This window comes from Cynocephalus volans, chromosome 1, assembly GCF_027409185.1.
Source record: "Cynocephalus volans isolate mCynVol1 chromosome 1, mCynVol1.pri, whole genome shotgun sequence".
Taxonomy (NCBI): domain Eukaryota; kingdom Metazoa; phylum Chordata; class Mammalia; order Dermoptera; family Cynocephalidae; genus Cynocephalus; species Cynocephalus volans.
In genome coordinates, this window is record NC_084460.1 from 47,792,180 (window position 1) to 47,819,236 (window position 27,057).

At 40.4% G+C, this 27,057-nt stretch overlaps 1 protein-coding gene across 1 annotated transcript; it reads right to left on the reverse strand.

The window, feature by feature from the left end:
• Positions 1–24,665, reverse strand: ZNF217 (zinc finger protein 217). Its single transcript, XM_063098414.1, has 6 exons — positions 24,523–24,665; positions 11,758–13,549; positions 8,362–8,478; positions 6,070–7,626; positions 4,425–4,557; positions 1–2,022 (listed from the first exon to the last, which is right to left on the reverse strand). The coding sequence occupies exons 2-5, from the start codon at positions 13,151–13,153 to the stop codon at positions 4,448–4,450; spliced, it is 3,180 nt and encodes a 1,059-aa protein (XP_062954484.1). The 5' UTR covers positions 13,154–13,549; positions 24,523–24,665; the 3' UTR covers positions 1–2,022; positions 4,425–4,447.
• Between the last annotated feature and the right edge of the window lie 2,392 nt (positions 24,666–27,057).

The window sequence follows — 27,057 nt, forward strand, 5'->3', positions numbered from 1 at the left end:
ATTGTACCTCTATATTAAATGTACTGTTGTCCCAAAGGAAAAAAACATCATACAAAACCAGTAGTATATCCCAATAGTTAATACTGATGGACAAAAAAATATTTTGAAGTACAAAGGGCTGTGGAAAAAAAATTGATATTTTTATGCATTCAGAAATGTGATTGGAAAGGAGAAATCTTAAAGCCCCCCAAATTTCAGCCTAACACAAATTGTCTTGCTTTCAAATAGATTTGGTGATTTTTTTTTTTTTTTTAAATACAGGTTTAAATCTCAGCCCTCTATTATCACATGTCCCCTTTTAAGATTTACATTTAGTCACAGCAAGCTTTCTGTAACACTTATTGGATTAGGCAGCGATTGAATCAATCATCTTGCAAACGTGTTAATCTTCAAAAATAGGCTATAAAAGTGCAAAACTATGAAAACAAAATCTAGATTATGTACATATGGCTCAGCTTGTGAACAGGAAAAACGGTAAATAGTGTACACTTTCCTGATACAAAGCACTTCATTGCAATGCCTGTAGACTGATTTCAAATTAGGTCTCCCTTTAACACAGGAGTTAAGACTTCTATCAAGGATACTCATGTTGTATATTTAAAAAAAAAAAAAAAAAAAAAAATCAGGATTCTTTTAGGAATTTACCCTTGCTCTGTGGAGAAGTATAGGGCCAGAAAAATTAACAGTGCAAATTTATATTTGAAACAGTTTCTTAATAAAATATTTTCTGGTTGCTTAACCCACGTACTGCTGAGTACACTCAGCCATGGACAACACATTAAAGGGACGAACATTTAAAATATCTAGTAAGCCAGTGGGTGGCTATCCTCTCTAAAACCTAAATTGCATGTGCACTGAGAAAAACACTTCTGCTTCAAAACAACCAAAAATGGGAAGACAACGAGGTCTAGAACAGACTCTCTTCCTCGACTCCCAGGAGGCTCAGCCAGCAGTTCCTTATTCAGAATCAATGTGTCTATAATTAACTTTAATGGGTCTACAGTTAACCCAAATGCCAGACACACCAAGACTTCCAAACACAAACCTAAAATTTTCCAAGAAGCCTTTCATATCTTTTAAAATTATTTCCCAATATTTGCAATTCACATGTATAATTTAGCATATACTAATTTAGGCAAACACCCCCCAAAACTGAATTTTCCAACAAAAATGATTAATTTGATAGAAAACAAATTTAAATAACTCCACATACAGTTTGGTACATTTACCCAATATTTGGCTGCTCTACAGAGGAAACAGACACACTCACTTAAAAATCCTACAAACCATCCCACCCCCTGAGGAAGGATCCTGGTGGTTCCAGGGCAATCTGGAGAGGCCAGAGGAAGAAAGCATCTTCCTCAGTGGACATGCTGAAATTTGCAGTTAAAGGATACCAAATTCAAAATGGCTGACCTCAACAGACACAGCACATACTCACAGAGGATCAATACTTTTGTTAACAATTTTGTTAAGACGATAGATTGTGGAGGATTCAACATAATACATATCACTGAGAATTTTTTTTAAAACATACATTTTAAATGAAAGAGCACAAACAGCAGAAACTGCTCAAAGTGATGAGCTACGTCAGAGAAAAGGAATACACACAGTATTAAAACAAGCAGGTTTACAACTTAGATATTTACAGATTTTTACCTGAGGTGCAAGCATTATAGACTTTTTCCCATCCACCCACCCCCGACCCAAACGATTTCTTTTCAGCAGCGCTCAAGTATGCAAGAATTCCACTTCTTATTTGGTCAATTCTAAAAAAAATATTATTCAGGGACAAAATAGAGATTTGCAGTCCCCATCTGTGTACAGCCCAACAGTTCCGACTAGTTTTTATTGCTATTTGGTACAAAAGTTAACAGAACAACTGTACAAAACTGTAGTGCTCCTTCTATGTTCTATGTACAGTACAATCACAGCTTATTTCAGTAGCTTTCACCTTTGTCTTCTCAAAGGATGAACTAAAATTTAGTTTCATGGAGGGTATGCATTTATATCCATCAAGACCTAAGGGGGAAAAAAGGTTAAAAAGTTTAAAATAAAAAGTAAAAAGTAAATACAGTTTAGAAAATTATACATTAAAAATAGTATAATAAATAAATAAATACAACTAAAGGACCCTAGAAGTGCAGCGGGTTCCATATAAGCTCAAATTTTGCAATAAAGGTATTGGGAGACTAAATAGATAATGCCGCACTACTTGTGAGATATACTTGCAGTGGTTTAACTAAGATGGCTTAAAGAAGAATCAGAATTTAGTATCAGTGACACTAAGTCTGGCAAAGGCAATTGCCACCCACATGAAACTGACAGGTTTACACATTAAAAAGTGGAAACGTATGGAATAGACCAGGAATATTCAACAAAACAAAATATGATTTAGAATAACCTCCCACCATAAGAAAGAGGGTGTATAAAACCTTTTATAACATTAGTTGTCCAGCCAACATCTATCAAGTTATCAATGACATTCCAGGCAACGGGCCAGATGTTGAAGGAAGCTATCCCCTCAAGCTTAGCCAGTGGTAAGACAATTGGAAACAGGGAAAAAAACACATGCAGAAGCCACACACATTGAGATGCCCCTAACTCGCCATTTTGCAGAAATTTTACAGAAATGACACCTGAGCATCAGACAGAGGTTGTTGGGCAAAGAAGGTGCAGATACGGGCCGGCCCGTGGCTCACTCGGGAGAGTGTGGTGCTGAGAACACCAAGGCCCCGGGTTCGGATCCCATATACGGATGGCCGGTTCGCTCACTGGCTGAGCGTGGTGCTCACAACACCAAGTCAAGGGTTAAGATCCCCTTACCGGTCATCTTTTAAAAAAAAAAAAAAAAAAAAAAAAAAAAAAGAAGGTGCAGATAGAAAGTTCCAGGTAGAGTGAAATGCAAGCAGAGATGCCTGGAGCTTACGGAGAGGCCAATGCAGGACACACAGCTATTATTGATTAGTGGTAATGTCTATCGCAAATAATCTGTTGTTTATAACCCATCAATTCTGTCTTTATGTTTTGACGTAGAGTAGATTTAATCTTATTCCCATGGTTACACCACACTACTCACTCTCCTCCTGTGTATGTTATCCTGAGTGGAGGAGACAAACAAAACTGCACATAGCTGATGGTGCCACGGAAAACATCATTTTTTTGCCCCACGTGTGTCCCAGTGAAAATATGAAGGACAAACTGCCCTGGACCATGAGCATCTTTCATCTCTGTATCCTAGTGTCTAGCAGGTACTCAGTAAAGAGATTTCTTGGGCTGGCCAGTTATCTCAGTTGGTTAGAGTACAGTGTCCTAACACCAATGTCAAGGGTTCAGATCCCCATACTGGCCAGCCGCCAAAAAAAGAGAGACTGCTCACTGAGTACACAGTGATGGTTTCATGGGACAAGAATTATCTGAAAGAGAACTAAATCTGTCCATGAACCCCAATCTCTTCATTCAACTTTACTGTTAAATGAGGCCTAGTGTAACCCTGACATAGATTCACGCCCTCTGCCCAAATTCGGAATAAACTAAACATGCATATATTTCTGACAATACTACTTGAGCCTTACCGGGTTACTCTACAGTTAGATATATTTGACATGTGAACCAAAAAGCCAAAATAAACCTACTCAATCTTGTCCCAATACCCCTCTCCCAGCAGATAAAAATTTGTGAACGCTCTGAACAAGTTCTTAAACTAGAAGATGGGGCACAGGCTTCAGATCTGTGCAGACCTTGGGCAAAAGCCAGGTTCCCGCCACACACGGGCAGAGGGGACCTTTGGGCAAACTACAGTATAATCCAAGTCTCAGTCTCCTCAGCTGTACAGTATGCACAGTATCTCCTAACACTGGGTCAAAACCTTTTCCTGTAAGGGGCCAGATACTAAATATTTTTCACATTGCAGGCCATGTGGTCTGTCACAACTACTCAAATTTGCTGTCGTGGCAGGGAGGCAGCCATAGACAGTACATAAGCAAACGGGCATGGCGATGTTCCAATAAAACTTTATTCACATGGTAACACCAAGGTGAAGGGTTTGGATCCCCTCACTGGCCAGTCATCAAAAAAAAAAATCAAAAACTTTATTTACAATAACAGGTGGAGGGCTAGTTTGCTGATCCCTGACCTAATGCCCCCCGCTGTAACAAGGATTAAATGAGATCTTGACTATAAAACACCTTATTCAATGCCTAGCATAAAGTAAATGCTCAGAAAATTCCAGTCCTTATGATTGTTTTTACTATTGCCATCATCACTGATATCAACTCTCAACACTCTTAGCTAAATATCAAAATATCTATTAAAAAAATCAAACATAAAAGCAATTTTGTTTTATTTTATATTGAATAAGCTAGGTGGCTTATTTTCAATTAAGTAAAATAGATACATTATATTTAATTAAAATATATGCTCACCTTTTTTTCCCCAAAATAGGAAATCAAGTTTTTTTGTCATTTGATCGATAATGTGCATTCCCAATAAAATTCTCATAGTTTCTCTTTTGTAGCATGCTGCTAGATAAGTGTTGATAAGACACAGGCCTTTTTCCTGATTGAAAAAAAAGTATAAAAGGGCATTTAATGTTAAGTTCAAACAATTAGGTAAGATGTGAATAGGTTGTTAGAGGCTGATTTTCATAATTCTTAATGCTGCTAATGTGATTACACAATGTGATCACAACACACAAGTGGCATATGTGTGTTTGCAGTTACAGCTGAACCGGTCTTACAAGAACATTTGTTAGCACAGAATATGCTCCATGTTGTCACCAGTTAAGAATTAAAAAGCCAAAAGAATATGGGAGCATAAAATATATTAAACCTATATGCAGGAGGATTTGAACTTGCAACATAGAGTCTTTTCTGCTCAAGTAAAGTTTTGATTCATGTTCATTCCAAGCACCTTGGTGGGGGGGGGGGGGGGGGCAGGGGAATAGATTCCTTGAATCAAAAGGCAGCAAAAATTACTATTTCACCACAATTTTCTAAAATCCACTGGAGAGTGTGAAAGTAATTGTTTTTCATTTGCTGTCCCTATCAGACCAATCGGTACCAAGCTGTCCTTGCTAGAGCGTTGTGGCCACACATAATCCTTAATTTGAAACTAACACAAACCAAAAGGTTTAAAATGGACTTCGTCTCTTTGGGGTGGCATAAATGGGCAGAGCTCATATCCGGTAAAGGCATTGTGGTTTGATCAAGTTTGCCAAGTGGGACGTGTCCCCGGGATGCTCTGCTCTACCTTTCTACCTGCACAGGCACGTGCCAAACACGTCAACGAAATGCTGCTATCAGGAAAACGTGGGCTTTAGAAACATTTCCACGGGGAAAGCTCCATACTAATCTACAAGAGTAACAATTTATGTATATGGGAAAACACATCATTTTTAAAATTTATGAAGATTTAGCAAAGGCTAAATAGGCGGTACAATTCTAGAAGTCCTTACATCAAAACCGCTCAAAAGGCTGTTTAACCAGCAGTTCTTACACACTCTGCCCCTGACAGGTCAGGGGTCCTCGTGTCCTTCCTGAGCACCCTCGCACACCCCCCACATGAGAGGCACATGTGATCCCAAATTATACGTGACATGGTTTCTGCTCTGAGAAGTTCACAGTGCGGTAGAAGCAGTGAGACGTGTGAAGGACTGCCCCAAATCCCAAGGTGGGTGGGCTGGGATTGGCACTGAGCACACTGTAAATGTGCGAAGGAGAAAAAAGGCTAGGGTGACATGAGGTGACCTAGGCCTAAATGGCACCTGGAACCTCAATGACAAGGAAAGGGACAGATTAGCCCAGTGGTCCTCGACCATTTTTTTCATGATGGATCCCACCAGAGACAAAAATTAAATTCACAAGAGACACGAAAGAAGACTTACCCCCCTGTACAGTTAAGCTTTGGAAGAACACAAACCATTGCCATATCAAAGAATGTTTTTCACTGTGACCCCCAAGAACTTTTTGTCCCCGTGGGGGTGGTATCACCCTCATTGAGAATGCAAGAATTAGAAGCTAGTCAATTGAAGCCTAAGTGCAGTTTAAACACAACACCCCAGTGCAATACCTTCCAGGGTCGAGGTGGGTGCTGGGCTACCGGCGGGTCCGCACGTGTACAGTGGCCCGGGGCCACTGTAGGGCTTCTGCACAGTCAGCACGTTTGGAGACTCGACCTCACTGGTGCTCAAGAACCTGGGCTTGGGAGACAACACTGGGGACGGTGGGCACACACACTCCTGCGGCAACAGCGACGTGATACCTCTGACAACATGGTACTTGGGCAGGTCGTAGCCTCTTCTATAGTTGGGTCCAGGCTGATCAAGGTCAAGAGCAACCACACTGGACTTCAGTCTTTTGGGAAGGGGCTCACCAAATTCCGCTGCAGCACTGCCTGCATTCCGATTACAGAAATAGTCTCTTGCTGGAGGGGCCCACGCACTGTCATTCTTAGGGTGGTCAACGGAACCATTGATGTTACTGCTGCTGAGGGTGGGCTGAGAAGAGGCTACTGTTAGAGGTTTTAATTTCGTCTCAGGTCTTTTAGTTTTCTCCGGTGCAGGAGCAACACTGGTTTTAGAAAACATCTCAGACTGCTGCTGTCTAGTGGTGGTCAGCCCTTGGCCCCCGACGCTCTGCTGTGGCCTGTGTGACTTCAGGTTACTTGGGGCTAAAGTGCTGGAATCTATCCCTGAAGTCAGAGGGGCTTTGCCTGGCCCTGGGGGGCTCTGCTTAGCTTTCTCAGGTGGCAGGGACTTGGACTGCACTGGGAAAGCAGACTTGGGCTTGGGTTTATGGAAACTAGGCAGGGGAGCCACGTCTTTTCCCAGTAAAGCTGGTGGGCATCCGGTACGTCTGCTTCTAAGCAAAGATTTGTTTCTACAGTTTTTATGAATGTCAGGATTGTATTTATGCTCCAGTCTCTGGTGCATCATTAAAACTTCTGGATAAAAAGTCTTGAAGGTGCAGAATGGGCAGGTGATACTTGGAATTAAACTTTTACTCAAAGAAATTGCCGGGCAACTGTGAATAGCCCCAAGGGACAAATTTAAAGGTTTTTCTTGACAGTCCCCGCTTGGCTTGAATGCGCAGTCTGCTGCGATCCCCACGTTCCTCTCTTTGTGGCCAACTTCGACACTGTGGGTGGTACTGCCATCTGCAGGAGGAGCAACGTCCACCTCTGCTTTACAGATGAGGTTATTTGCCTGAGGTTCAACCGCTGATCTTTTTTTTAACATGTCCATGTAAGCAGGGGTGGGATTTTTGCTCACTTTATCAGCACCATCATCAGCTGCATTTTTATTGAAATCCTGAGTATCTTTGTGTGCTGGTAAGAGGACAGTGCTGCCCAGAACATTCTGAAAGACAGAAGGCGTCTCCTTCAGCTGCTTTGCAGGTGGACTGCCTGTAACATCTTTGGCACCATCGAAAAATCTTTTCAAATTTTTGGTATGTGCACTGTCAGCGGTTAATAGTGCATCTTCAGTCTCCTGATTTTTACCATCATTCTTGACTTCGGCAGCAACATCAATCTGTTTATCCTTGTGATGTCTCTCCAGGTGATAGCGCAGAGATGTCTTCTGGGCTGCAGCATAGTCACAAAATTCACATTTGTATGGTTTTTCACCTAAAACAAGAAACGTCACTATATTACAGATGTTTATGAAGAAAAGCATCAAAATAGATCTTCGAAAACTAGAATCTATTGTAGAGAGAACACAGGGTTCTTTCCTTTTACTTTCTCTACCTGCTAATTGTCAAATCCAGGCTTTCATATGAGTTGTCTGCTCTATAGCTTTATACTAAATATTTTGACATGTGAGTACGTATCTTTAATTAAAAAATAGAATAATAGCAACTCTTTTAATTTATTTAATCTTCATAATAGTCCCACAGAAGTGATTATTATCATCCCACATTTATAGCTAAGAAAGCTGGGCACAAAACAGTTAAATGACTTGCCCAGTGATGCAGGCAGCCTCCTAACTATTACATCACAGCTGCTTCTCCAATCTAAAGAAAAGACTACTAAAAATATTTACTTTCTTTTCATTCTAAATCATAAAAATACAAAAAGATGTGGCATTAAAAAATATTAGAGTTTTTAATAAGATTAGAGTCAGGATGTAGTAGTCATAAACTAAACAAGAAACTGACTTCAACGCAGGAGCAACAGTTCAAGTTCCAATGGCACTAAAAGAATAAAAGTGACAGTTGCAATTAGCACACACCATGTATCCTTAAGCTATCCCAAGGATCTAGTAGAATATTTGAACAAAATACCAGACAGAGAACTACCATCATAATTCTTTTAAATAATACATGCTTTAAAAAAAAAAAAAAAAAAAAACAAGTTCCTTACCTGTATGCGTTCTGAGATGAATATTGAGGTAATAATTTGAACGGAAAAACTTTCCACAATAACTACACTCTCTTGAAGATGCAAGATGCTTTATTTTTCCTCCATCATCAGTTTTATCTTAAAGCAGAAACAAAAATATTTACGTAAGAAGGCAGCTGAAGTACATGAATAAGGCATGTTGACTTAAATATTCTTGATAAAAACGTTTTTAGAAAGCATAAAAGAATTTTTTTACATTAGTGCTGGGGTGGAACCAAAAAGGCTAAACACACACCAAATACTGTTTTGAAGTTTTCTAACAGGTGTGTATTCTTCTCCCCTGAGTATAGCAGAATGCACTATCAAAGATTCAGTTGTTTGCCATAATCACAAGAAAGATCACTTAACAGACTGAACTTCATGAGCAGCGTCCTGTGCGCTCAACATCTCTGCAGGAGCAGGATCTGCAAACCGAAGGTGGACAGATGTACGTACTCGGCCGGAAAACCACCTTCTTCAGAATAAATCATTTAGAAAACTGAGCCAACATAAACCATCAATTATCCCAACCACCAGGGGAAAAAATAAGCTCTGCATCTTAAGATTAAACAAGTTACCACTAGAGGGTAGCAAGGACAACTTAATCTTCAACAGGAAAATTTTAAAAAGCTTGGCACTGGGCAAACACCTAGGAAAGTTTGTCAAAATTTAGCAAAGTTTTGGAGAGCAGACTGTACTATCCATATGCATTCACATGGGAAAAATATATCTGACCAATCAAAATTGTCCCCAAATGACAATGTGTTAAACTTTAAACTTCAGTCTTCGCAGGATAACCAGGACAGTGTCTTACATGCAAAAGTCCACTGAGGACTCAGATTAAAAGATGGTTAGACTTGAAACACACACCAGCTCTCCAAAAGACAATTAGATACACTAAAGTCAAATCCTCCCTCCACCAAAAAATGAATGTATAAGTTCTAAATAAATGCCCCTTGCTGCAGATTGTATTACATATACTATAGTATGAATAACTACAACAAAGGTCTGGTTGATTAAACTGGTCATTTTGCTTTGCAAAACTGTTATTTCCAACTGAAAAGCCTCTTCCCTGCTTCTTCCATATTTTATGTTCTAGATTGCTTATAGCTTACTAATTTTAAAAAGCAGCTTATAAGCAGACTTGGGTGAGCCTTCAGGTATAATGAAGACAGTATTATACAATCTGTTACCCTTAAAATCCCCTTTAGAGAAAATATATCCACCTACAAGAGACAACCCTTGATCTAAAAAGGTATCATGAACATTTTAAAAAATAAATTATCTACTTTGCTTTTGATCTTCTTAAAAGTAAACCTAAAGAAAGCCAGGTTTGCTAGAACAAATCGACTAGAAAACCACATAGTAATAGAAATTTAGGAAAACCAATTCCCTAAATATAGAATATCCAGCTTTGCTTCTTACAATCACACCCAACTAGCTTGTTCATATCTGGGTTTGTGCTTTGTTGCAATTTCCTACTTCCAGCTATGTATCAGGTATGTGATGGTATGTTGTGTCATATCCAAAAAGTTATGAAATGTCTTTATTTTAAAACAAAGGACATGAAATTTCCACATCAACCTGGCTCCTGCTCTTTTAGCATCAGCTCTGACTTTACAGTGTTTTTTTTAAAGGACTATGAACTTTTTATAAATAGGCTGTTGAAATTACTCTTGGGAAGTGGAAGAATCAGTTTTGCAAACAGGGAAATCGGGGCAAAGAAAGATTAAGCAACATGTAATTGGTCACAAAACAATGCAGTGGTGGAACCAGAAATCTACTCCAAGTTGTGGTGTTCCCACCTATGACCAGGTATCCTATCCACCTGATGGCGGGGCCCAAGTTCTCCACACCCCCTGCTAAGGACTGGCCAGTTCACGCCTTTCAGGGCACTGGGGCATTCCATGAGTCCCCTAAACAAGACTGACAAAAGGAGGAGTCACTTAGCCAACTAGAGGTCTGTGTTTACAGCCTTTTTTTATTACATCATTACGACACCATAATGTGCTTTCTAGATTTCTGAAAACTAAAGATTCGCAGTATGCTGAGCACTAAAGTTTCCTGTGTCCCAGAAAACTCAAAACATTCTAAATATTTGATATGAAAATTATTGCTCTTATGTCGATCACATGATCAGAAAAAGAACTGGGGACTGGCTTAAGAGCAAGTGAAGAGTCCAATACTGTGCAGTCAAATTCATCGTGGTCTCATACAAAGTTCTTAAGACATTAAACAAAGAGAGAAAAGTTACACTGACAGAGTGAAAAGGTGGCATTTGTTTTAACCAAAAACCCTTTTGTAAATGATAATGTTTCTCTAAGACCAAATCATGTTCTCATCACTCACTTCTTAATTATGTCCTACACATTAGGGGATTTTAAAACTGTTTTTAAGCAGGAGAATTTTTTATCCAAAACATTAAATGAACATGAGAAGCTCTGATTCAAGTGAGGACAGGCAAGAGTTGAAACACAGGTGGAAGGAATCCTGTGCCCTAGAGAATGTCCACTGGGGCCCAGGAAACACAGTATGGGTAAGTCTTCAGTGACAGATTCTGTTTCTAAAAATGTCACTTAGTACAATAAACATTTTACTGAACAACTGAGATTTCTTAAAACATCTTTGGTGTGTTCACATTCCCTGTATTTTATGAACAAATTGTTTGGGTTAACTGAGGTATTTGTTAATGGACATGAGCTTCCCAGACATAAAGGATAGGGTATAAGACCACACGCCAAACAGCATCACTAGTCATTCCCAGTGCCTTTTGTGACCACTGGAAATCCACTTGGAATAAATGAGAACTGGGCCTTGACAGATATGGAAGTCTACTGAATATAAGGATAGCTTTTTTTTTTGGATAAGATCAGGAATGCCAGAAAACTGAAGTGAAGGCCAAGGTCTCTCAGTTTTGACAGTATTGAACATTTGCTGCCAGATTATTCTTTGATGTGGAGGCCATCCTGTGCATTGTAGGATATTTGGCATAATCCCTGGCCTCTGCCCACTGGATACCAGCAGTGCGCACACACGCACACCCCCACAACCAAAAACGTCTCCAGTCATCACCAGATGTTGACTGGGGGCAAAATCGCCCCAGTTAAGAAACACTGCTTTGGGCTGATGCACAAGTTGTAAAAATGCATGTCCTTTGTCAGCAAAATATAAAATCGCAGAATTCTCAGAACAAGAAGAAACCTTGACAGGCCTTTTAACTCAACCCTGTTATTACAGAAATGAGCAAATTAAGGCCCTGAGAGATTAAGTGATTTACAGGGTGATCCCACAAGGAGCCTGGCCTTGCCCCAGCTCTCCAAGCCCCACTCCCTGCCCATGATGTCTGGGATGCGAGCAGAGTGGGAAACAGCAACTCACCCAAATGAAGCCCTTCAGGAAGCCCATCCTCAGACCCATCTTCAGAACCTCCTTCTCCTCGATCCATGGCTCCACTTTCGTCCAGAGGGGTGGTCAGGTCTGGAGAGCACGTCCCAAGCTGCCTTCCATCGACGGACATGGTTGGCGATGCGGCATCTGTCCTCCTGTCCTTCTTGTGCACACGTGAGTGCAAGACCAGCTGGTGGTAGGTTCTGAAGGCTTTGCCACACTCAGAGCAATGTGTCGGCTTCTCTTTGTTACTAGATAACTTGGCATCCGCATCCACAGAAGGCACTTCACCGTTGGAGTGTCTGGACTTCTCTTTATCTTGCGAGAGGCCTGGACAACTGCTTTTGTTCGTTTTGGACTTGCCAGAACTTTCCGAATGGCTTTTACCGGCATTCCAAATTTCTCCAAGTTCTTCTTTCTCTGAAGATGAATCATCATTGTCAGTACTCCCTTCTTGCCCAGATTCCTTCACTTCTTCTTGGGCAATGGCAACTTTGCCTTTGGTGGCCAGTTGCCAGGCCTGATAGGTGGTGAATGGATCAAGCTGAGGTATCGATTTGACGGGCTTCTTCACGGTTTCAGGATGAGATTTTGGTCTTAAGTTTAAAAACTGCAGGAACTCTTCCCTCGGAGATGGCATGCCCTGTTGTCGAGAGAGTGGCTGCGTGCTGCTGGTACCAGAAGCAGCTTCTTTGGTGTGCATCTTGCTGTGCTCAATTAGACTTTCTTTATTTGGAAATAGGAAGCCACAAACCATGCAGATTTTGTAGGGAGATGAGATGCTCTCGGCTGCATGTGCCTGCACAACCTCATTGATTGTTACGGGACTGTCCAAGCTCTGCTGCAGTTTGTTCCTGGCCCCCGATTTGCCATTGTGTGTCCGCATGTGATTTTTAAGAAACCATGGCTCCTTGAATCTTCTTCCACACATGTTACACCCATAAGTGAAAGAGTCCTTGTGTTTCTTCATGTGAATCTCAACATCAAAAGCAACTCTAAATGTCTGCCCACATACTTCACAGCTGAAGTCTTCATTTTCTTTGCAATTCTTGTCCTTTGGAGATTCTGTTTGCATTTGACATTTATCAAGAGGACTAAGATACTCTGCTTCAACACGGAGAACTGCAGGTTCACAGAGGGTGGGCCGATGTTGCAGTAATACATGTTTATTAAGGTCTTCTGAATGCGTGAAGGTCTGATTGCAGAACATGCAGTCCAAGGGCATATATCCTTCTATTTGGATTATATTTTTTTCCTGCGTGGCTCTGAAAGGAACAGCCGTGGTCCCTTTTATTGACATGGCATCATCCATCTCCATCTGCGTGCCAAGGGAGTTGCCAATAACCTCTGGTCCATCCATGTACACTAAGAGGGATTGAGTTGGCATGTTTCCTGCCACTTTAGGATTGTATATAAAATAAGAATCTCAAAGTTCCAGTGGGGAATTTCTGGAGTTGGAATAAGGCCACTTGTAAGACTTGTCACTCACACTTCCAGCAGCTCTGGGCTTCAAAACTCGAGCAAATATTTCTTAGAAATGTTCAAAAGAAAGTGTGTATTTCTCTAACTTCTTATCTTCAGAAGTTTTAGGAGGCTTGTGGATGGAGACTGTCACTAGTTATTTCCACAGATGAAGCTTACAGACTCCCCTGCAGACTCCCCAATGCTTTGATTCAAATATGAATAAGCACAAAGCATTAGTTCTCTTTGTCTCCATTGAGTGAGCGATTCAATTGAGCAAGAAGTCAATCCCAGCAACCTGGAGACGAGAGATTTCCAAAACCTAGAGGAAAAAAAATAGAAACGGTTAGCTACACTCCAAGAAAAGACTGACATGGGTGACTCACATGGTCTTTTCCATGCAGCAGAGACGGTACCCAATCCAGTTGCTTCATTTTTAACTAATATAGAGAGCATCCTGTTAAACACGCTTGTTAATTAAATCATTGGCATTTTACCCAGTTGGTATACTTATTAAATCAGTAGAATTTCACCCAGCTACAAAACTTAAGACCTGGCGCTTCACTGATCTAAACCTAAAAAGTCTGAGGACAGAAATTGTTAAAATCAGCTGAGTATGTTTTAAATGCCACTTAAATGCACACACACACACACACACACACACACACACACACACACACACACATCCTATAAACTGTCTCCACAAATCTAAAGACTATAAGAATTGTTAAAAATAGGATAACAAAATTAAACCACTTTAGGTAAAAATTTAAAAGCCAGTGCTTGTAATTGTTTTATACACAAACCTACATAGTAGAAACACAAATGCCCAAAAGCACATTCAAAGGTTACACTTACAAAGGCCAACAACAGAAGCACACAAAAATAGCAACCCTTCCTAAAATCCTCATTCAAGAAACACAGAACACCTCATCTTGATCACTCAGCCAAGGGAACCTTGATAAATTTCTGTTCACTGGATATTCTAAACCTCAATCCAAATCCCAGTTTGCTTTCAACAACTTTCTGCCTTCAGCAAGCATCAGGTAGAGCTTCCTAGTCCAAACAACAAAGAAATGCATACATATACAAAGCTACTTTGTGAATGTACATGTTTAAAATAAAATCCTCAACATAAATGTTTCAACATGGCTTAGTCTTTTATCAGAATATGGATCCTCTTATTTTTTAATCCACCTTTCACGTTATTCATTGGCCAGGTGGAAAATGGATTACTTTATTTAGCTCTCAGGCTCTGATTTTGAAGCTAATTTTCACTCTTGGAGATGAAATAACCTCTAAAGCCAGTATCCTCCACCTTTATAGCAAGCACAGGAATTGTTTTTAATAGTCCCAACTACTTTAAAACTTAAATCAGTTAATTCTACTCAAGAAACAAAAAGATATGCAAACTACTCCCACCATAGTCAATATGAAGAAAGAAAAAAAAAATCATACGCCACTTTACCTCTCTCCACTTCCTCAAAAAGCAAGGCCTGTAGGCTCAGAAAAGACGAGGAAAAACATCTCTTCCTCTTCTTTACACTCATAAAAAATAAAATAAAATTCTCATACTCCTTGTTATCTTTTGTTTTGAATAAACCATATCTTTAATATTAAGCTTTTCTAAATAAGACTGCAGATGAACAATTAGGGTAAAGAATGTACTGCAGTGCTTTATCTTAATTTCTCAATCTTGTCTTTGTTGCAATCACAACGGAGGATAAGGACATGGGCTGGTTACCAGCCTACTGTGATATAGCAGAACACTCCAGAGACCTGAGTTCTAGTCAGGTTAAGTCACAACCTTAAAGGTGTCACCGCCACGTCCCTCAACTTTCTGTATCTATTTAATGCAGTAGGTTGAACTCTAGGATGGCTCTTACAGTTCAATGACTCTGCTAAACCAGAATATTAAATCATATTTGAATATGGGACTGACAATTTAGGTTTCTATGTAGTCATTTACTCATTAGACAAGTAATTACTGAATGCCAAAGTCCCAGGCAATGTTTTAACTGAAGAATTAACAGCACATATTCTAGAAAAGCAGTTATCAAACTCGGACAACAGTTTTTACTGGCCAATAGCTAAATGAGAAACTGAGAAACAATTTTATGAGTTCTACACAAAGCCAAATGGATTAACTTCAATTTGAATAAAAATTGTCATTTATTTGCAGTCTTTCCAACTTTCAGGTGCTAAAACACCCTTTAAAAAAAAAAAAGACATAGTAGCAATAGCAAATAGTAGAGTTTTTTTTTTTAATACCCTTATTTGGTAAAATCAAAGAAAGTCCCCATCTCAGCCTCGACTTTTTTTTTCCCTGAGAAATGTGGCTAATCTGTGAAATTATTTTTATTTTGAGAATCCCACTTTTCTAGTGACTTCCTTTCCAAAAAAAGACACCAACCCTACATTCAATCTCTGGATTAGAAATATGATGTGGATATATCCCTTTTATTTCCCACCCAGGGTAACAGTATAGCTTAGTTACTGGAAATACTTATCTTAAAAAGATTATTTGGTTCCAATTTTATCTCGGAAATTTTCAAATATATGGATAAAACAAGTCACTATCATTTTCTAACACAAGACCTTCTGAGATTATTTCAGTGGAGTGAAAGATGGTAAAGGAGGCACAGTGGGAAATAACCCCCAGAGAAAGAAGAGCTTCAGTTTTGTCTGGTAGGGAGAACAGGATGGGAAACCCAAAGGTGAGGGAAGGGTATCCCAGGCCAAGGGGTCTTCTTCTATAGTCAGATGGGGAAGGAGACCCTCCCAGCTTCCTCCACGGAAGCTCCTGGGACAGATTCTGATAGTCATCAGTTGTGCCCAACTGTCTGGAGTACTAGTACCTTGGGTCACAGCACTCCTGCTCACCTCAGAGGTTCCTTCCCTGACCACTGCCCAGCACAGCCTACCCCCACACTGCATTCTTCCTGTTTATCTGTTTGCTTGTAATTGTCTTTACCTGCCACCCCTTTAAAGTAAGATCTTAAGGACAGAGACCTTGTCAGCTTGTTCACCACTGTGCCTAGAACAGGGTGCCTGGCACAGTGCTAAGCCCTCAACAAACACCTGGTGAATAAACATCACGTAATTAGTACAAGCACAGAATCAGTATGCATGTCTTCAGCCACGGTCACCAACCATAACTGATCTGATATTAAAATTAACTTGCATGTTCATCAAAACTTCTACATGGCTGTCATCTAATTACCACTTTCTGCAATTTCAAGAGTGTATTTAAAAAAAAAAAGAGGGGCAGGCCGGTTAGCTCACTCGGTAGAGTGTGGTGCTGATAATACCAAGGTGAAGGGTTTGGATCCTCATACTGGTCAGCTGCCAAAAAAATAAAAATAAACAAAATAAAAATTGTTTAAAGAATCATAATTTAATCATACCATAAAGTTGGCCAGCACAGGCAAAAACTGCACCACTCACTCTCCTTATTGTGACCCACCAAAACAAAAATGGTGGGCATGTTAGGGAAATCTCTGATGGCAAATGCCCTCAGTTTTTGACTTAGAAACTATGAGGTATGTAGACAAAACACTTCCTTAACTTGTACAGCAATGAATAATACTTTAAAACAGTTCTACATCACTGCACACCAATTTGCTACACAAAAGTCTTTAGAGTGGCTGCGATAATGAAGACTTTTAAACATCAAAATTCATCAAAAAAGAAATTCTAATCTAATTACTGTCTAAGAACAACCTGCCATTCCAACTGAAGTGCATGTACACACACACAGCCTTCCCAGAATGCTCCAGCTGTCTATACTCAGCACACAGAAGCCAACAGTGAACTAACTGAAGGGGATGCTGATAAGGAAAATTGTCTTTTTTGACAAAGAACTGGAGGGGGGAAAGAAGAACACCATAATCCAACACTACTATCTAAATGCTTTTAGTTCGCAAGAAAGTGAACATTCTGAATACACTAAGTGTATGAAAAGGCACTTCACAAAAATGTTTTTCAATGCTTAAAAACAGTTTCAAATCTTTACTAGGGTAAATTACAGCACTTAACCTACAGCTGTATACCCCAAGCACCTAAGGCAAGTGGTTATTCAATATAACCTTGTATTTTGAGAGAATACTAGGGTTTAATTTATATTGTCATTACTTAAGTAAATAGTTTTTTTTTTTTTTTAATTTACCACAATATAATCTCTGAAATACAGTAAGAGCCATATTGCTACAACTACCTAAAATACACGTCTGACATTCTTTGGGTCACTAGTTAGACAATGATTTGTGACTAAAGCTACTGTGAATTTTACCACTACCTGTAGATCTCGAAATCAGCAAATAGTAAACATTATACAGTGCTCAATGGGAAGCACAATAATCTGTGCTTAAGTACAACAAATTAGGCATGACTACCACCTTGCTGACAATTGCTGTAACTTAGAAATACTGTTCTTTATATACAGATGTACTCCAGCTGTGAACCTTTAGAGACAACACATCTCTGTTTCAGCTGAACAGGTTATCTCACATTCTTCATATGTAATATTTACTACCATAGTAAGCAGCAATAAGGTATCCCATGTCCTCAAAAATGGTCAAAAACGCATAAAAATTCTATCTATAGAGAAGTAATTTGCAACATATTAGGGCATAAAAGGCCTCCTAAGCCCACTACCTAGTATAAAATCTACTTTTTCCCAGGTTACTAAGGTGCCCAAATAAATAGTTATTAAAACATTCAGCTTAAACTGCTACGCTAGCCAATTCATTTGTATCCTTAAAACTACAAAATTATCTCTGAGATCTGACTAGGAAGCTAATAGTTTTTCTATAAGTTTTTGTCCTCTACATTTTACACATACTATTTTTTTGTGATCTGACAAATGGAGAAAACTACATAGTAATCTGCAGTAGCAATCAAAACCTGTAACTTGAAATCCTTAAACATTATTTCAAGGAAATCACTAAGATCACACCCATGAGCTAAATGGTTAACCCAATTTTCCTAATAAGCTATGGAAAGATGCTTAAAAATTAAGAGAAAGAAAAAGATTTAAATATTCAATGTTTATATTCAATGTTACAGCCTAAACTATTCATAAATAAGAGACTATCAGAGACAAACCATAGGAAGATCCTATACGAAATAATCTCATTTTCTTGAAATTGTATATAAATGCTCAGTTCTAAATAGGATTAGAGACCAAAGTACTATAAAAGTGTAATCATATTAGCACGTCATAATTAGAAACTATCTGAATCATCCCAAATCAATTAAGGTCAGTTAAAGGACCTTAATAAGAACTTAAAGCACCACATGTTAGTTTTAGTTTCAGTATTATCAATAGTAACAGATATTATGATGAGAAAACTGGCTTTAAAAACCCTATCTTGATCTGAAAAAGAGAACTATAAGGAAAACAAATTTTTAAAAATTTTAATTAAACAAGATTAAGCATTGCTGTGAGTTTTTACTATTACTACTAACTTAACCAGTAAAACCTTTGATTGGACTATATGCACCCCCCCCAAAGAAAAAGATTTCAGCAAATTAAAAAATAAACTTCTTATATTTACCTATACTGTTTAATTCTTTACAAAGAAAACATATAAAGGTAAATATATATGTTTTCTATATACACAAGAACATATGTATACACACACAAATAACTGTATATATAGATATACAAGTAACTATATGTCCATTACATTACACCACTACACTACACACTATAACACTTTTTCCAGAAGGCCAAATGATGACTGTTCTGAATCACACCCAATTTAACTAACTTTAGATTAAATATAAGCTTGGGCTATGCCTTTTAAGGCATTATTCTTGCTTTAGTAATATTTAAATATTCCCCTCCCTATTTTTGGTTGAATAAATACTAAAGTTGTATGTCTGGCTCTTTCAAGTCACCTGTTTGCCTTCAAAATTAAGGGAAAAAGTCTCCTTTCAATAAATAATACAAACACTCTTGAGTAAATTCATATGCCAAACTGAAAAAAATTTATTCAATGATTGTAGGGGGGGAAAAAAACACATTTGGCATAACTAAATTGTTTAACATTAGCCAAATTTGATACGGCTAGGAAAAGTAAAAACAAGTATTTCTCCTAATGCTGATTCAAGACCATATGTGGAGTCTACATTTCTAGTCCATTTAACTACATTTTAAATTCAAAAGGTTTCCAAACACACTAAAAACTAATGAACAGCAAGGCAAACACTATACCAACCCATTTAAAAACTAGCATCTGACTCTACAGTAGCTCTTCTGTATGAAGGAGAGGCATGTGTAGGTCAAAAACAACTTTGGTAAAGCTTAAGAACAAAGCCTAAGGAATTACACTAATTCTCTCATACCACTTACTCAGCTGTCTTTTCAGATTTAGTAATTTTATTTCTCAACTTTATCATAATGTTACCTAACTGGCCTAAAATTTCCAGTAACTCAGTTATGTTGATACCCTGGGCAGAAAATAATGGGGATGTTTAGAACAGTCAACAAATGTAAAGTTCTTAACAGGCATTCCAATGTTCAATATAAAAGGGTAATTTGTGGTGGCAGCTGGCTACCAGGGGCTTCCCCCCTATTTATTTGTAAGATAGATGTGTACAAGAATTGAGCTTGCTCATCAGGAGCTGCAGATTTTAGGAAAGAATGGTCCCTGTTCTTCCACTTCCTTAAAGTCAGATTTCTATCTGCCCTCGTGGTCTAAACTCAAAAACCTTTGCCCTACATACCACTGCAAATTTGTCTAACCATACTACTGGTTGGAGAAAAATAATCAGAAAAGCCAGCATTACAGAAAAATGTTTATACTGCCTCCAAAACGTGGCTGTTAAGTTATATTCAATAATCAGGTTTCCCTCACCCGAATTTAAGAAATTTCCTCTGGTCTTTGTGTAATACATTCTTTCTTCCACGTGCATTTAAACTAGTTAACACCCCTCCCCCCCCCCCAATCTAGAGATGAGGTGTTTCAATCAAGACTCCTCCACTGCCACAAGTTTAATTTACATGCTGTAACTAAACCCTTCACTGTTGAGAATATTTAATATGACTGGGATTCCTTTAACTCCATTTCGGGAGCTGTTCTGTAAATACCTTCTAGGTTTTTATTTTTAATACCCCAGTAATTTGAAAACTATTCTATATACTCCAGTTGTAGTAATTTAACTTAAAATCTCATTATACTAATTTTATACTATTGGACTACTCATGACTTATACAACAATCTCATGTTTTCATTCATACTTCATAATTCTAAAGCTTGAAAACATATAGCGTTTACTCAGTACTTTAGCTTCACCTTTCCAATCCATTTATTAAACATACTGCTGTGGGATTAAACTGAAATGGGAAATTAGGAATGAACCATTTAAAATAAGTCATACCCAAGAAACTCAAAAACCATAATACACAGGCATACATGAGACAGGACAATCTGAATTGATTTTTTTTTTTTTTGAGCTAATGAAAACAAAGCTTCACATAAAACATTTTAAAAAGGTCCAATCATTCACTTTCAGAACAGAGTCAGATAAAAGTAAATCCTTTTTTAAAGTACTATGTTTCAGGCAGTCAAGAGCCATTAAAACTACTCAGAAGCTCTTATAGGCCAATATCATGTTTGTGACAACTGAGAGAAAAGAATGTAATTTTATAAAGTGGGAAAATAGCACATCTTTTGGGACCCCTAAGGCTCTAATCAAGCATCTCAGAATTAAGAGTGCTCCAGGGTTGGGAAATGGCAACCCTGCTGAGGCAAAAACATACCATTTCATAATAAATGCTGTTAAAAGAGAAAGAAGTGATTAGCATTTATCTGCAATGAGGAGATACAGGGACTTAGTCATTGCCAGGCCATTATATTCCTTAATTATTTCATCAGTTTATAAGTGACTTGATGATTAAGTCATATTTTCGGATTTCCTCTAAAAAAAAAGTCCACTAGCAAAAAAAATAAAAAATAAAACAAGTCCACTCAGGGGAGATTAAGAGCTCCTATGCCTCCCTGAAGTTTCACTGCCAAAAATGGAGGATTACAAAGAGAATGCAAATCTACCCCCACTCTAAAAGTAAAGGCAGTCAAAGTCAAAACCTTCCCACTCCTCTTCCTCCCCTACTACCTGGGAAAAAAAAAAAAAGAAACAAACAACAAAAAACAAACAAAAAAAAAAAAACTGAGCTGTTATAGGAGCAGATTCTCCAGGGTAAATGGAGAAAAATTTTCTGCAAAGTGGTGTATTAGTTCCTTCTTTTGAGTAAGATGCAAAACGGAATACTATGAACCCAATTGCTAAACTTCGATCTCATAAGTTATTAAAAAACAGCAAAGGTCACACTGCAAAGTGTTAGGAAGGTGCTGTGAAGACACAAGGATTGTAAGAGGTGGAAACTAAAGAAAAGTGTGTGTCCTTCAATAAAAGTCAGAATCTTTTCCTCTACTTCCTCCTCCTGTATGCAAATAAATGCACAATTCTAAAGGACTAGCCTTCCTCCTCACCAAATAATTAAAATTCCAAACAACCAGATTATTAACCCTATTCTAACAATTCAAATAAATTATAAATTTGTCTTCTAAAGTCTGACAACTAAATTCTTAAGTAAGAAGTCACTGACTCTTGAATTTAATACTTATGTAACTGACTTAAAATGGCAGTAATGTGGGGGGAGTGACTTCGACTAAACCATCAGGATTAAAAAAGAAAACCCCAAAACACTGCTAGTCTCCAGAACACTGAACAAAACAGTATCTAAAATAAACATGACTTCTCAGAAGGAAAAAAGTCATCTACCATTAAGGACACACCTTGAAAGTTCTCAGCACACATTAACTAAGCAAGCACAAACTAGTGGTTTGACTGTTATATTTTTCAGACAAAAAGCAATTAGGTCATTACTCTGCACTTGTCACTACAGACAAATAAAGGCTTTTTAGAAACTAGATCTACTACCCATTCTCAAAGTATTATAAAATTTCGCATTTTAAGTCCTATTTGATATCAAGGCAGTCCATCCACTTTAGGAGAAAAAAGTACAGTAAAATAAGGACAAGTTAAATGTACTTCTCGACATACACAAAAGAGAAGGTAAAAGGCTTCCTAAGACCCCTACCTAGTCGCCAGGCCTGGACGGCAGCTGTTGTTACCCCGGCCTTTTCTTTTGTTGAGCTTAATCTCATGTCAAGTCATTCAACCAACTGAAAAGCGATGAAGACATAATTGAATCAACCTGAACTAAATCAGACCTAGGCTTCTTAAAACATACAGCTTAATGGTTCCAAACCATCTAGAAAACCAGGAAGTCAGCTATGCTGTAGTATATATGGTGGTCAATAATACAAAACCCCAAACTGGCCAATGGTCCAATCAATGCAATCGTCATCTATTTAATACATGTTTAGGAATGTTCGACGTTCAAGCCCTATAGGCTGATTCAGAAAGATAAATTGAGACTCAAAGAATTTCAAAGCCAACAACACACCAAAGCCTTAAGCCTTGAAATGACTATCCTTTTCTTGGGAAAAAAAAAAAAAATTCCTGCTGCTCCGACCAGGGACAGGCTACTGGGATCCCAGAAGTGACCATTGGTGGCTTTCTCCTGCTCCAATAACTAAACCTTGCGGAAAACTCCACGCCTGCTCACCCCACCCCCCACCCTACCAGCCCAAGAATGCAGTTTCCCGTCCTCGGTGGCCCTACCCTGAGTCCTAAAATGTGAGTCCCAATCGTGGCCCTGAACGTCTCTTGCGATCCCCGAAACCCAGGTACCGGCCTGCGCACCCCGCGAACCAGGCCCCCTCCGAGCAGGACCGCCCAGGCAGCCCCAAATCCAGCCTCCGGGGCCCCCAGCAGGGCCCTCCCCTCCCTTCCCCATCCAGCCCGCCTCGCATTTGGGGGCCAAATCAAGAGTCGGACTCTACATCTGAAACTGAGCAGTTTCACCACTCAGCGCCTCCTGGCAGAAACTTCCCCTTAAAAAAAAAAAAAAGAAACACTTTTAGGCTAATATTTCAATCCCTCCTGCCCTTTAGAGTTCCTAATTCTGCTTTCAGCTGCCTTTGGGTCTCCCACGAGAATTCGGAGTTGTAAAAATATTCTTTAAGAGTTTATGGAGCATTAAAAGTTTTCTGGATTTTTTTTTAATCTTTAAAATTAAAGAAGAAGAAGAAGAAAAAAAAAAAAAAAAAAGACACCTTATCACACACTTCCAGGAAACGCAGCCCTGTGCACCGCCTGCTCAGGGATGGGCAGGGACCCGGGACTCCCGGGGACGGATTTTTGGGCGTCCAAGAGGTTCACCAGGGCGCACGTCGGGGTCCGAGGCGAGGCCAAGCCCCGCCCGCAGCCCCTGTAGACGCGTCCTCCGCCCGGCCAGTGTGGACGGTCCCGGCCATTGTTTGCGGGGGACGGCTGTTAGGACGCATTGTTTTGGCTGTTTCCAACTTGCCCCAGCCCCCCCGGGCCATCGCAGGGGACCCCCGCGCCGGTCCCCTATCCTCCGCCTGCCCCCACCAAAGCCAACACGGCGAATTGGGAGACCCGCCGGGCGGAGCGACCCAACTTTTCGGAACAGCCCCCCACCCACGTCACCCCCGGGCTCCCTGCCACCGGGCCCCACGTTCCGTACCCGGAAAATTGGAGACCCCCCACCCCCCCAGCCATTCTGAGTATATCAGAGTGAATGTGATGGTAAAACACTGTACACACCGGGGGCTCGCCCGGCACCTTCTCGCTGGCGCAATCGCTTAGAAGCCGGGTGGGGAGGGGGCGCTCTAGAGGAGCCTAATAGAAAGAGCAGAAATGGGGAGGGGGGCTTCGGAGGGGGTATCGTGGGGCGGGGGGGAGAACGGAATAACAAGAACCGGAGACTCGAGGGCGGGCTCAGAGGGACGCCAGAGGGCAAGGCGGGGCGCCCCCTGGGGCTCGGCGCGGGCGGGGGGCGCGCCCCCTTTACCTGCGGCTCCGGCTCCTCGGCCATTTCCTCGCTCGGCGGCGGCCGGGACTGAACTGACACCACACGAGCGAGCCGAGGTTTGAATGAGGAGGGAGCGGGCGAGGAGGGGAGGGGGCGGGGAAGGCAGGAGGGAGGGGAGGCGACGGGGAGTTTCTCTCGGCCTTTTGTGCGGACACCTCCCGGATTCCGCGCCCGCACCCGGCCCCCAAAAGAAATGGGGGGCCCTTGCGTGAGGGGTGAAGCCATCCCCCGGGGCGCCTCGGGGCCTCGCGTCTTGAAGACCCTCCCCCCAAAAGAAGCAACCCCCCCCACCCCCGCCCCGAGGATTTGGGGGCCGGGCTCACCTCGGGCGCGGGGCTAAGGTGAGCGGGGCGGGGGTGCGCACGGGGGGCAAAGGCGCGGGCGCCCCCTACTCGTTCGCGCGGGGACAGTGCAGGCGCGGGGGGTCTCTAGAGCCGCTGGGGCGCGGCGCGTCCGGCGCAGGGGGACTGTTGGGTCAGAAAGTGTTCAGGGAGCAGCTGTTGCGCCCTCCCTCAGCCCCACCGCCGGGAAACGCCCCGCCCACACCGGCCGCCCGGCCCCGCCCTCGGCGCCCACGTGGTCTGCGCAGGCGCGCCCCTGCCCCGCCCACCGCCGCGGACTCCGCCTCTGGAACAGGAGCGAGCGGACGAGCGCGCGCACTCCCTGTGCTTGCCCTGCGACTCCGGCGCACGCGCGCGCCTTGCCACCGCCCCCCTCCTCTGCCCCCCTTCCCGCCTCCCGCCATCCGGCTTAACATGGCCCGCTCGCGCCCGGGCGGTTTCAGTGACAGGTACTCGGGAGGGGGAACACGAAAGTAGTGCGCAGGCGCAGACCGAAGCCTCTTCGTGCCGTCTCCCCCTCCCTTGCAAGGTGTGCCCAGGCGAGGGGAGGGGCTGGTAGCCCGAACTCCTGGGTCATCCAGAATTACAAACAAAAAACCTTTACACTGGTTTGGGTGACTTAAACACTTCCAGATTTTCTTCAAGTGTGAGGAAGTTTGACGAGACAAGATGATTAAAATTTTTTCTTTAAATTACTATTTTCATAAAGCTATCCTTTAATTGTTGTGACCTCTTCTTTTCTGTGAAGGGCTTGGCTTACGCTGCTATTACAACTTGAGATTTCTAAACTTGTCCTAGGTTCCAAGAATCTACTCGGTTTTGATAGAAATACACTTGGATGAAACTGGGCTTAAAGTGAGGACAAAAAAAATAAAAAACAATAGTCTTTCCCCTCCTCCCTGTGCCCAGCTCTTTTAAAGCGTTTCCCAACTGTCTTTTTTCTTGCTCACCAAAAAATAAAAAGAATGAAAGAAAAGACAAGAAAAGGTTCTGATTCCAAAGGCCTGTGATATTCCCGCATTTTAAGTAAGCCCTAAGGAGCAACCATGACACAACAGCCACATCCACTAATTTTTCAGCACCAAAATGCAAATGAATGCAAGTATGAAATGGAGCTATGCAAGTTGCTACAAACAAAATAGCAAGGGGTTTTTTTAGTGGCCTTCCGTGTATCCAGGATGGAAAAACTTAAAAACAGATCAGAAAAGGCATTTAAAAAATATATTTCCTAAATCAAAAGAAAAGAAAGAGGAAGGAAAAAAAAAACTAAAAAAAATCTAGAACTGGTGAGCAATGCAATCCTTCATAAATAGGAAAAGGAATTTGAGAAGACAGCTTAGCAAAGGGGAAGAATTTGCCAAGTGTAATGTTTTGCTGTCATTTTATATATAACTACTAACCCCACATATGGTCTGGTTAGTCTTTTTTAAAAAGAAAGTGAATCAATTACTTGGTCACACTTAATTAATTAGCAGTGCCAGAAGTAGATTCTTAGGCCAGCACTATTTTTTTTTTCATTCAAGTACACTGACATTGATCACTGTTAATACAAGATTCCTCTTCTCACAAAAGATGAATACCACTCTTTAAAATATTTTTTAAAACCTTATAAATGTCCACATTCTAAAATACAGTCCAAAATCACACTCTTCATAAACAAGAAACTTCATTTAACTTTATCAAAACAAATGACTAGGAGCTTTGCTACAAAACAAAGAAACTATGAGCAAGTGGAACCAGGCTGAGCCTTAACATAAGTGTAGCCTTACTCTACATGTTAATGGATAACCTTTGAACTCTGAAACCTTGAATGCTGTAAACACAATAGCGTGGATTGTTAAAAATCCTAGTGTCAAAATTGAGCAAAAAGAAAAGTCCAAACTTTTCAGTAGGAATAGGGAAACAATCAAATATTTTGACAAATAATCATTCCACTAAGAACAATAAGACTCCTGGCTCTCAGACCTTGTTGCTACTGAATTATTTCTGAGCAAAAACCAAAAACGTGCTTTTCTCTGTGTCCTCATAAAGCTACCGCTTCACTAGCATTATAGCATCATTCTGTTTCTGTTACTGTTTCTCTCCCCCTCCAAAAAATACCTTATTATGGTATAGCTTTTAAAATTGAAAGATAATCGTATTAACTGATCTATCAGCTAAATGTTATATGTGATCCTTATGTTTGAGCAAAGAATTACAAAGAACCTTATTCCTGGAGACGTGCCAACAAAACTGGGAAATCGTTGCAAAATTCTGCCAGTGACTGACTGCTGGGTTGCAAATATATACTGTGTTTTCAGAAGGACATAGAGTCATCTAAATTCGCCAGGAGGGCTTCTGTGAGACATTCTTCCTTTAGAATGTGGAGACTCATACTTAAGATTTATTTGGAAAGCATGCATAGTTAAAACAATTAAAAATAGAAGCCCCCCAAATAACAGAACACTAGGGACATTCAGTTTTACAATAAAAGCTAAGAACTCATATTATTATTGCATGAAGTGTAAACTGAAAATC